The sequence below is a fragment of the Diadema antillarum genome, unplaced genomic scaffold, assembly GCF_040938485.1.
Source record: "Diadema antillarum isolate AM-2024a unplaced genomic scaffold, OU_Dant_1.0 seq00000893_RagTag, whole genome shotgun sequence".
Classification (NCBI taxonomy): Eukaryota; Metazoa; Echinodermata; class Echinoidea; order Diadematoida; family Diadematidae; genus Diadema; species Diadema antillarum.
Window position 1 is genome coordinate 1,017,181 of NW_027271756.1, and position 12,658 is coordinate 1,029,838.

The following is a 12,658-nucleotide window of genomic DNA, read 5'->3' on the forward strand; positions in this document are numbered from 1 at the left end:
TTTCTTTTTGTCTTATGACATAATGATCTCGCTGCAGCTCTGGTTATCCACAGGTACCTTCAATCGATCTGACCAAATCATCACACGTGTACCTGTTCAACAGCTCATTTGCATATGTAATTGTACATAGTTTCCCATAGCGACGCACATAATCGATGCACCCTGTCCGTCAGTCGCGCGTGTGTTCTACAGGAATTGTCAACAGCGCTATTCGCACGTAGTGTGTAGTATATGGACTAGCGCAGAAAGTTGTTAAATCATCGGAGTTTCATCGTTTCTGCATTTCAAAGGTGAGTTTGGAGATCGAGATGTTTATGCTGAGATTGCATGATAGGCAGAAAGTTTGTCAAAACATGCATCGGTTTTCGATCTATGGTTGCAAATATCACGGTTACTAATTTTGCTCATCAATGAGTGGGAACCGCGCAATATGCCCTGCTGCGGTACGTATATCGCAGGCGATACATCGGCAAACTGTCCCACTGGATTTTCGAACGCATGGTACCGTTACCGTGTGGTTATAGTGCCGAGCCGGGCCGAGCCAGATGGCAAACACGCTCTTATAATAACGTCAACGTCGATGAACAGTTCATATTGCAATCGCGTCATATCATTATTTGGCAGTAAGATCAATCTGTATTTTATCGTCGGGGATACATGTTCCGTGTGGACTACAAAACAAGTACAAATACGTATGGCTTCACAGAATTCCCTCTTCCGGAGGAGGACCGATGTCGAAGTCAAAAAAATGTTATAAGACTCGATCCTCCGGACACGGATTTTTTTTTTTTTTTTTTTTTTTTTTTGTCTATGTCGGTATTATCCTGTCGGTGTGCCATAATTATAAGAATATGAACGTTAACTAATTTCACTAAACCTGCATGCCCTTTTTACAGAATTTGGTCAGCACACTTGACTTACAAATTTGTTTCTACACAATGTGCATGAAACCATGCACAGAGAAACTATAAAAACTGAAATGAAATTTAAAAAAAAGACATGATGTATATTTATTCAATGTGAGCTTTGAATTGTTATGCACATTGAGAAGAAGTTCAGAACTTTGTTCAGAGAACAGCTAACACTGACAGCTATATTCCATGACACGTAGGCGGTTTAGAAAAAAAAATATACATACATTGTAGTATATACACTTGTAATGCCATTTTCTAGATATGATTTTGAAGTTGATATTTAAGTAATATCTCATCAAAGTGACATGATTGTTAAATACTACTACTGTAGTAGATGGTGTGCATTATAGTCATCACAGTGTCTAGCATCCTATGGAATATATATTTTTTAAGTTACATTTTTTTTTTTTTTTTGCCTGCAATTGGAGTATAATTGATAGGTTTAGGTTCCTCTGTAGATGATATGATTATGAGATTCAGTATTATAATTTCTTGCGTATGATATTGTGAGAAAATCATTTGAATATAAAGATACACAGCTTCGACTGTATCAGAGTACAGGTTTCTTTTGCAACTTTTGCGTTGACATAACTTGCATTTTAGCTAGTCGGTGATGGAAATCAGTGCAGTAGCATTCTACCAACTTCATGTTGCTTATGAGAGACTGCATTCCTTCATCATGAGTTCCATCATCCTGGTCTAATACAGGGGAGCAGCATCATGTGCATGGTAGATTGATTCTTGTTGCTCTGTTGTCATTTAATTGAGATTCATTGATTGCATCCAAAAGTATAGGCCTACAGAGCTCCAGATTGGTAAAAAAAGGAAAAGAAAATCCAGCAGCACTGCCCCACTGTAGTTCCTATCTCTTTATCATCTCTGTAAAAAAAACAGGTCGCACATTAAAAACGAGAAGAGCACCAGTCCTGCAGAGGATCGAGTGAGACACCATGCTGAAACAGGACATGCCCAGTGGGAAGGTGCTGCTCTCCTTTGAGAGCAGCCCCAGGAACAAGTCCCGCTATTCCACGTTGGCGGTGAAGACGGAGGAACCAGAGGCTGAGGAGGCCAAGGAGTATGCGGCATTCTTAAAGTAAGTGTGGTTCAACGAAAAAAAAAACAAAAATAACAAATGCAATATGACTTACTAAAGAAAAAAAAACTCATGAGACAAAATAAAAAAAATAAATAAAGGAATATATTTGTGTCTTTTAGGTTATATACTGGGCAGTTTTAGCAAAGAAGTTTAAATATGTCACATTCACATTGTTTCAAACAAGGATGTGGTATTTTTTTCGTATATATTCATATTTGTGTGGAAGAGGTAGCATATATGAAATTATTTTTATTGACTACAATCTTCTTTTTTCTTTTACTATACAGTGCATTATACAGTGAAAGTTGCATTTTTACGACACCAAAACTGACATGCACTTACAGCACACAAAAAAGAAGCCAGTTTGTGCACTTCTTACAAATGAATACATACAGTGCATCATTTTATCAGATCTGAATCCCTGCAAATACATGTGCTCTTCAGAGAATATCTTTAAAAAATCCATAGAAAATGTCAAAGAGTGTCTCTAATAGCTAGTATATTATGAGTTTGATACTTACATGTACATGTAAGTTATTACCCCTGGTGTCCACCCTATATTTGCATTCATCCCTAATTTGCATCGCATGTCATTTTGAAATGATTATCACAGAGAGCAAGAGAGAAAGTGTGGCCCTGATGGCTTCCTCGACTCCACCAAGTACACCCACTCATTCCAAGTCCGTGGCAAGGTCCTCGAATCCAAGGGCAGCAGATCCAAGAAGGGCAAGCCTGGGCCTGTTGGGGGCATGGCCGGACAGAAGTCCCCTTCCCCGACGAAGTCGGCACCAGCATCCCTCGGGCCCCTCGGGGAACAGATGGGTCCCAAGAAGCCAGAGACGGTGGTCGATGTGATGAACAAGGTGGCCAGGGATGAGCAAGAACATACAAGGAGGATGAAAATCATTGAGGTAGAGTAATACTCCTTGAGGTAGACTTTGTTACTCTACTAGATACATTCAAGATTTTTAATTCAAGAATCACATTTTTTGCTGTCATAAAATTGGAAAAAGATGTTCCTCGACAATTCAGCTTTACACAATGTTGGAAAAGTTTAGGGGAAGAAAAAAAATGATGCTCCAATGATATTTGTAAGCAACCTTCAGTCAAGCGCTGAATTTGTTTACTCTTTTGATAGCATGATTGGTGTCTATTACCACATATTCAGCAAGAAAGAACTTGTGTCTTTTTTGTCAGTATTTAACCTCTTTTTATTTATTTATTTATTTATTTATTTATCTATTTCATTTATTCATTTCACATATTTTGAAAGGGTTGCTTGCTCAATAAGGTCTGGTTTTCCGCAAGGCCCTTTTTAAAAAACAACACATAAAATGTACGGTACAGAACATTAAAGATACACAAAATTGCATTAGTAAAATACACATTTAGCTGTAAAATATTGTAAAATATATAAATCATTAAACAATGATTACAACTAAATACAACAATTCAATGACCATTATATTAGACATCTTAAATGAACTGTAAAATCATCCATATAAATAAATGTTTAATTACAATAAAGGAACACAATTTCAATTCATTAAAAGACAACTGAAATTACATTATGTTGCTGTGTAGAATTTCATTTGAATATAATGTGGAATAACATAAAGGAAATGAGGCAGTTTTGTTATGTGTCAGACAATGACTGTAGGCATTTTGTGTGTATGGAGGGGTAGGGCGTGGTTACCAAGCATCAGGATGACATTGCGGAGTACTGGTATGCTCGCGGGTGACTTGGAGACATCGAGGAAGTACTATATACAGGTGACCTCTGTGGTGATATATAGTGCATATATATTGATATTTTATCTCTCTCTCTCACTTTAACTGTCTATCCAGGACCACATGTGGCAGCACAGACAAGAGGAAAGAGACCTGAAGAGAGCTGAGGGAGACCTGATGAAGAATCAAACACTTCTCAAGAGAACGATGAGGGACTATGAAATTGGTGAGGGACCAAAAAAACAAACAAACCCCAAACTTTGTGTCCATCCGTAAGGGGCCCTTACCACTGCTTCAGTGATTATAATTTATGTCCATCACAATATGATAATCTCACTGTTACATTAGTGTTTATATATTTAAAGGCCACAGCAAAACTTTATATGCTTTCATCAATTTGCCATTGGTGATAGTACTGATGCGAATTTTGTTCATCAGCTATAATTCTTGCTCAGATTCATTTATGTTTGTGTCTATCACCTAGTTGCAGAATATGTTAATCATTTCTCCATTTAGTGCAAAAGGAAATTTAATGTTCAAAGAGATTACTGGTACTTTTCTGAGACACCTTTATGTAAGCTGTGTATGTAACAGTGTGTTTATTTCATTCCTCCAAAGATATATACTATGTTCTTTTATCAGTTCATGAACAATGTAGACACTGGCATCCGTTGCATGCATGCACATGTTCGTGCTCAAGTATGTCGAATGTATTCAGTGCAAATACACTACCGCAATTGGTTATCAACAGATAATGTTGCTAATGTTAGACTTTTACCTGAAATGTTGACACCCAGCAAAAAGCCCATTGACATTGATAAGGACATCTTGACTGTTGACTTGTTGCATATTGATTCTGAAAAGACAAGTGATTTTAGATCGTCTAAATGTATAAGAACATATCCTCCTGATACTGTACAGAACTATCTCTAACAACCTGTTATTTCAAAACCAACTACCAGTATCTATTCTTAGTAACCATATTTCTCTCCCCCCTCCCATGTACCCCCAGCAATAAGTCGGAAGAAGCAGTCGGAAGACCAGAAGATGCTTGACAATCACAAGAAGGAATTCTTAATCACAAGAGATTATGTCCATCAGAAAGAATCTGTAAGTAAAACCATCTATTTCTCATTAAGTTCTGAAACATCATAATCCTCTTCATCAATAGCAGTATTAGTGTTCTCACTGGCATAACCCCTGATATATTTGCTGTTATTAAAAGTATAGGTACCGTATTGGAGATATTTATCTAGACGAAAATACTCGAATCATAAATGTAGACGCAGAATTCATGGAGCAGGCAACATGCTGTAGTAATGCTATACTTCTCAAACTTGTTCAGTCCACGGCCACTTTGGCTAATACAATTTTTCTTGAGGCCCAATAATAATGAATACAAATCTTTTAGATTTCATATTTAGCTGAACTTGTTGCCCACCTGCACTGGTTAGAAGTGGGGAGATAATTAATACCTGTAATACCTGTTATAAGTTATCCTTTTCTTGACAGACTTTTTCATTGACATTAATATACATTAATGAGTATTATCCTCTTTTCTTGGACCGTACATTAAAAGTTTATTCTGTTGTTGCCACTACACTGGTATTTTTTTTTATCATGATCATGAGTACATTGATTATCATTGTTATTCCCTTCTTCTTGCATCTTCACAGCAAACAAAACAGAATATAGAAAAGGGTGTAAGCAAGCAACAACAACTCAAGGATGAAGACAGGAAGGTCTTTCTTTCAATGTGAGTACCAGCACATCATGAATAAGAAAAAGCCCAGCAAAGATAGTAATGTTTTTCATCTTCAGTTGTGGTAGACATGCACCATAGAAAAAAAAACAAAAAAACAAATTATTAAGTGTAGCTGACCAGTGTTGTGTGTTATCATGCCATGCCCTCTAGTAAAAGGCAACAACACTCTGTCCCTTGGATAGGACATTACATTGAGATCCAGTGTGTTAGCAAGTTATGACTCATACACTCATACATGTAAAAGATCCCACAAGCTGGGTTTTAACCCAGTGAAGTGGTCCTCCCCTGTGACTATAATTATTGTCTACACCTGAAAATGGGCAGAGAATTCCAACCCCTTGGTTCATCCCAGGTGACCAGCAATAATTGGCAAATGGTATCAACTCTGGTACATTGTGCCATATTTAGAAGTTCTGAAACAGAGATGCCGAAGGCTTGTTCACATATTATGATATTTTATCCATCGTAAACTCACTTTCCAGACTTTTTTTGAAATTCAGATACATTGAAATGGTTGCAGTTTAATGCACTTCAAACAATTTGTCATAAGTTTCAGATTTTTTAAAGGTTTCTTTTTGCAAGTCTTCTCACACCCCTGACTATATCTGATGTAGCACAGCAGGTGGAATCTTCAACCTGATCAATAGACCCCCTATGTTACATATCCCCCCTTCTTCCTCCAGTGGTGACCTGGAGAGGAAGTACCGTGCCAAAGTGGACGAGATCGAGCTGCGGCGGGTGGAGGTGCAGAAGCTGAGCGAGGAGTTCTCCAAGAAGATGCTCCTGAAGGAGGAGGAGACACACCGGCTCAACAGCGAGCTCACCGACCTCGCCCTCAACATCAACATGGAGCTGAAGAAGAACCAGACCATGGTTAAGGACACGAGGCAGTGAGTATTATTCGTCTTTTGGGCTTCAAACAGGTGGCAACACATTTGTTTTTCTGATTTCCCTTGTGTACCGTATCATATTCATCAGCAACCAGTTTGTATGCGATGTCGATGGTAATCTCAGATGATGGCCAGAGAGGGTTAAATGAATGAGCCAGTTCATAGTTCCACTTTGCCCACGAACAGAGAAAGGTCATTTGTAATAGCAGGCATTTGGGTTTTCAAATTCACTGAGATATGCACCAGTGATGTAATGATTATTCATGATATAATCCCCATTAGTTGTGATTGCCAGTATATCCACCTAATAGCAACAAAGTGAATTTTCATTAAAGCTGAATAGTGTTTAGCAATATTAATTGGAAAGGTTTGTCAATATATTAAATGCAAAACAATGAAATGGACGCTTCCTCAAGTGTAAATTGACAAGCCATTCTAGTCACATGGTCTATGCAGCTTCCTTCAAACATTTTTGCCATATATTGTGTCTGGCAAGAGTATGCAGTATATCGCCTTGATGATGAGTGCCTAACCAAGTGAGAAAAAAGAAAGGTCATTTGTTCAGATGTGCACAAGAGCTAATTGTGAACTGGCTCTCATTGTTGGTTTCATATGTGTATATGTATTGTGGTTTTTTTTTGTTCATCCAGGGATCATCTAGATGAGGGTAATGAAGCTTGGAGGCATGAAAATCAAATGGAGAGAAAATATGAACAGAAGATCAAGTAAGTACCGTACCTTCATCTAAAGAATCTTAAAGATTTAGTTCAGTGTATAAGAATCTGAATAATCTCAACACTACCCATGCTGAAAGTAGTTGTTGTAGAAAAAGTAATGATAATAAGGCTGATAATCATTCTACAAATGGTAATTATGAAGATCACGATCATGTTCATGATCATGATGATGGTGATGATGATCATGATCATGATCATCGTTACCATCTTCATCTTCATTATCATCATCATAATCACTATCATCATCATCATCATCATCTTCATCATCATCATCATCATCATCATCGTTACTGCTGTCAGTCCAGTCATGCATTATGCCGATACTTTATTCCTTCAATTTTCTCTGACATTCCAGGAAAAACCGAGATAAGATTGACACGTTTGAGAATGCCAAGAGGAAGCTGAGTCTCGACCAAGCAATAGCCAGAACAGGCATGGAGGAGAAGATACGAGACGGTGAGTGACTACTGCTTTCAAATCATTCCATCTGCAGTTGTTGTTGTTCTAATGTTTGTGTGTGGTGCATAAGCAACTTAATCACATTTACCACAAAGAGAAGGGAGGTGTTAAAATATCATGGTCTACAGGATTGCAGATTGTTCGTTAATCGAGAAGGTTCAAGGTTCAAGTGATGCCTTGTGTTCATCAGGAAAATTGATATCGTAACATCATCACTTATGTTGCCATACCAACAGAGGGACGAGCCCTGCTGGACACGAGGAACCGGCTGACTGACAACAGTTTTACCCAGAAGAGGCTACAGGAGGAGGCGCTGAACACCAGGCTGGATCTCACCAACAAGAGGATAGAGCGCAAGCTGCAGGTGAGTTCTTGCTTCAGAGTTCAGGTTAGGGCTAGGATTTGGGGGTAGGGTTAGGAGTAATCTTAGATGCACTGATAGCAACACAAACTGCTTGTATAGGATGAATGGGTCGTGGGGAATGGGTAGTGAAATGTCAGTTAAGTCATCTGGGGCTTGCTAAACAAAATATTAATTGCAACAAAGGTCTTTCATTTTTTAAGTCATTTTCTCTTGCCCAGGCAATAACTTTTATGACTAAGTCTTTACTCTAATAAGTGGTTTTTTTGTGTGTGTATATCAGTTGACCCCTTGTTCTTCTTTCAAACTTGTCTTCAGCCAACCAAACTCATATACAAAATACCCCAAGACCAAGAGGAGAATGGACTGGTTAACTGACATATTTAAATTTTGTGCATGCCTTTCTGACAGCGAATCTCTTTGACAACCTGAAAGCTTGCCCGAAATTGGTCCAACATAGCAATATCTAACATTCGCAAACTGGATTCCAAGTATTGAGAAGTGTTTTTTACGTACAGGTTAAGAGAATGGCTTGTTACTACTATGCACGTGAGGATGGATGAAGCATCCATAGATTTGAATATGTGAATAAAACTTTGATGGGTGATTAATTTTGCACGATTCTTCCCCTCCAGCTTCACAATGCCAGGAAACAGAAGAAGCTGCAGCAGATTTCGATGGACAAGCGGGACCAGCACGAGGCCTCCGTGGCCAAGTGGGCGGAGAGATACAACAAGAAGTACTTCGACGCGATGAGGCGGGAGAATGAAGATACCATGAAGCATGCACAGGTGGGTGTGGCTCCGAAGCTGGCTGAAAATTATGAGAGAAAAGCTTTATCTCATTTCTAATGCCAAAGTATGTAGTGACAAGGGCCCAAGGGGGCAAACTCTCTAAGATGGAGAAGTATGGGGTTAAAGATGGATGCAGAGAAAAAAATGACATGAGAAATGACATATTCAGAATTTCATCCCTGTTAGTTCAGGTAAAATTTTTCAAAGGATCTGTCATTGTTTGATTGCATAAGACGATTAATGTGACTCTTGTCTTTCCATTCACTCATTTGGTTGTTTGATTCATAACCCCCATCAAGCCGAGTGCATCCATCAATATGCAATTTGCTGCGATCAAAAGGTGGATGAAAGTGGCCATCAGCCACCCATTGTTATTTTACTACCATCTATAATCATGAAAAGGAAAAAAATGCATTGATAATATCTACATAAATAGCACATGAAATACACAGGAATAGAGTCACATGATTCTCGAGCGTGATTATGCCACAGGCATATGCCACAGGCATCCACAAAAATTTAACATCATTTTTTTTAGCATGATGAGCAAATGCGTAAACGTGGGATTTTAGATTGAGAAACAAGCACCGCATGGGTCTCGGGTTTTGTTCAATTATCTCGAAATTGACTGTCACCCTCACTGCATTTCCACCTCTCCCCTCCGCCCCCCTTCCACCATTCTCTTTACAGAGGACAGTAAGCAAACTTGAAGAGATAGAGCACAACCTTTCCAATCGGGTGCGGGACTCGGAGCTCTCGCGCAAGCAAAAAGAGCAGTCGGTGCGGCGGCTGAACCAGAAGCTGGCCGACATGAAGCGGCACCACCAGCAGCTGCTGAAGCAGCAGATGATCGAGTGCACCAACAAGGAGCGGGAGCTGGAACAGGCCCTCCTGCGGGAGCAGTCTTACTTGGCTAAGGTAACTGGATGAGGGCGGCCATTAGGTCATTAAGTCATTGTTAATTTACCGGCAAACTGTTGTAGCTAAAACATCAGAAGTTCTCAGAAGGGCTAAAAATTCATCCTACACCATATGGAATTTGCTTGCAATACAATGAAAGGGTCTACCAAGAAACTTACCTGGCTGATGCGTTTTGCCAGGATGATGAGGTGTTATAGAGTATTTTTGGATCAAAAGTGTAAAATAATTTCAATCGTATACATACAACTTTTAGTCCAGAAGAGAGCCCCCCCCCCCCCCATTCAGCATTGTAAGTAGAACATTACGTTAGGATTGATCATCCCCTATCAATCATATTTTCAAACAAGCTACTTGCAAATTGCTGTCGCATGGAAGATCAATGGATATTGTGGCTCGATATGTCAATTATCGATAATTGATTATGAAAACTTATGTAACAACAATGATCTGGTGAGCTCTGAGATTGTAATACTTTGGGCAAATCTGTTTTTCACACTTTCGTTGTTGCCTGACTGAAATTGTGTCATTACAGTTTGATTTCACACATTTCCTATGCATGCATGTCCATTCTGGAGCTATAATTTACAGTTCTGCAGGCATGCAAGAACTGTGTTTTCACTTTAAGGTGCAGCTCTACTCAATATTCCAGTTTACTTTAATAGATGTACTTGTACTTGTGATACCCTTTCTTTGATGCTCACTTGAATGTTCCACATTTGCCCTCATGCTGTAATTATTTCATTGTTTGTGACTTGGAAAACCGATTATTTCATTGTTTGTGTCTTGTAAAAAGTTACTTCAGACTTTTGCGAGCACATTGTACATCACAGTTGTTCATCCGTTGAGGTTTTTGTTCTCTGTTATGTTTTTTTGCTCTTCTGCAGGCTCACGTCAATCGTGAAGAGGGTTACCTGACGTTGCAGAAACACAGAATGTCGATGCAGGAGGACGTAAATATACTCGGCGAAACAGCCAGGGTAAGCTACTTCATTGGCAATTACATATTTAGAAGCAGAAGGGAGTAACTGCACAAAGATACGGCCCGAACACTCTTCCGCGTTTTGACACTGGATACAACATTTAAATGACTGTGTGATAAAATGTGAATGCATACTGTATTGTTGTTTGTGGTCGTTTTGTGAAAAATAAGATTAACTGCATGTCATTTCTTTTTATGCTTTTACTCAAACAAAAATGCAACATATGAAAACAGGAATCAAATGGGTGTGTTCAGTCTTAAAAGTACTAGGTGTGCCAAAGTGTGGCACAGCAGACCACGTTACCATCTGGTCCAGAGCCTGCTGCAGTAAGCCTATACGCTGCTGTGCTACAAAACCTTGCTGAGCAGCAGCCTGGCCACATGCATGCCATGTTTGCATTGAGTTTGTACACTATTAACATAGATCTAAAGATTATGATGAATTATTACCTCCGCCAAGGGGGAGGTTATGTTTTCGTTACCGTTGGTTTGTTTGTTAGTTAGTTGGTTTGTTGGTTGGTTGGTTGGTTCGTTCGTTTGTCTGTGTGCAAAATAACTCCAAAAGTAGTCAACGGATTTAGATGAAACTTGCAGGAAAGGTTTAGAATGACACAAGTAACAAACGATTAACTTTTGGTAGTGATCCGAAAATTTTGGGGGAATTTATGAAGGATTTTTGATATTTTGGCAGGTAGGGTCAATGAACTTAGGAGTTCAGGCTGCGCGCATTTGAGGTTTGCATGCGCGCACTAAAGTGCGTGCTCTAGTTTCTGCTAGGGCAAGGCCCGCCGTGCAGCTGAGGGTTTATGATGTAACAAAGGCTTTTACATGTACTTGGGGAAATCGGGCGATGGGTGGAAATCACTGATATCTCTATGGATGAATAAGATCAGTGGTGGAAATGAGCTGCATACTTGGCGGAGGTTTGCGCTCTCAGAATGCTTTTCTAGTTATGTAATTTAGCTGGATGAATGCACCAATTTTCTAGGGGAATGAATACAATATTTGTCTATTTCCATCCTATTTAGCATGACAGCAGTATTTTCTTGACTATAAAACAAAAAAATAGGTCACTGAAACAAATATTGTGATTATGATTTGTTGCCAAATGTTGGATTTGACATAATGAACAGTGAAAGAATACTCTTCCTCACATCTTGGTCTGTGAAAATGCAATGATGATAGTACATGTAAGTTATCAATTAAGCATCTAAGTCAACTTAAGAAATGCCCATCAGTAGAACTTAACATTTGATATGAGGCCATGGTAATACAGCATACGTGCTCATTCTCTCCTTTCCTTTAAAATGGTCAATAATCTTTCACAAAATTGTGCTCGCTGAAATGTAACTTGCCATATGGGTATAGTCAGGGGGCAGGCTACAGGGTGAGGAATGTGAACTCACCCTGAACTTCGGTCATGGTCTGGTTTATCATGGCATTGTCATTTTGCTTGATGAAAACTGGAATGCAGGTTAAAATATATGCATGATCTCACCACCCATAGATGGAGCCTGGAGAGCCCCCTGAATGACTTTACATATTTTTGATTGTTGTCCTTCTTTTGTTTGTGTGTTTTCTTTGTTTTCATAGGAGCATCAGAGGCTACTCAGGATTGGGCAGCGATCCGATCTAATGAACAGCGTGCCGTGAACCATGACGAGCCCACAACGTTGATGGGTTGAGTTTGGACTTCCTAGAATCCTGCCTTTATGCTATATGAATCCTGTCTGTACGCCATTGTTGTAGGGAAGGCTAACCCGAGCATGGTTTGTAAGTAATTTCCAGGACAGTGTATCTGCAGTCAATGAGACCAGTTGCCGTCGCTGCGTTTGGATTGAATGCGCTGCCAAGTGTTGTGATCAACTGCCCTCATTCAGTGTAGAAAGAAGGACACAAAAAGTTGCCAATGTGGTGGTTTTATGCCCAGATTTCTCTGTGCACCAGACTGGTGGTAAGCACCAAGCAGTGAAACTAAGCCCCCCCCCCCCCCCCCCCCCCCCCCACTCAA

At 39.4% G+C, this 12,658-nt stretch overlaps 1 protein-coding gene across 1 annotated transcript; it reads left to right on the forward strand.

The window, feature by feature from the left end:
* Positions 1–1,864: 1,864 nt before the first annotated feature.
* Positions 1,865–12,300, forward strand: LOC139740984 (uncharacterized). The gene is made up of 13 exons (XM_071651569.1): positions 1,865–2,007; positions 2,624–2,921; positions 3,859–3,967; positions 4,754–4,851; positions 5,418–5,497; positions 6,190–6,396; positions 7,047–7,121; positions 7,489–7,589; positions 7,829–7,956; positions 8,589–8,744; positions 9,438–9,665; positions 10,553–10,645; positions 12,241–12,300. Exons 1-13 carry the CDS (start codon positions 1,865–1,867, stop codon positions 12,298–12,300), a joined length of 1,776 nt encoding a protein of 591 aa, XP_071507670.1.
* The last annotated feature ends 358 nt before the right edge of the window (positions 12,301–12,658 follow it).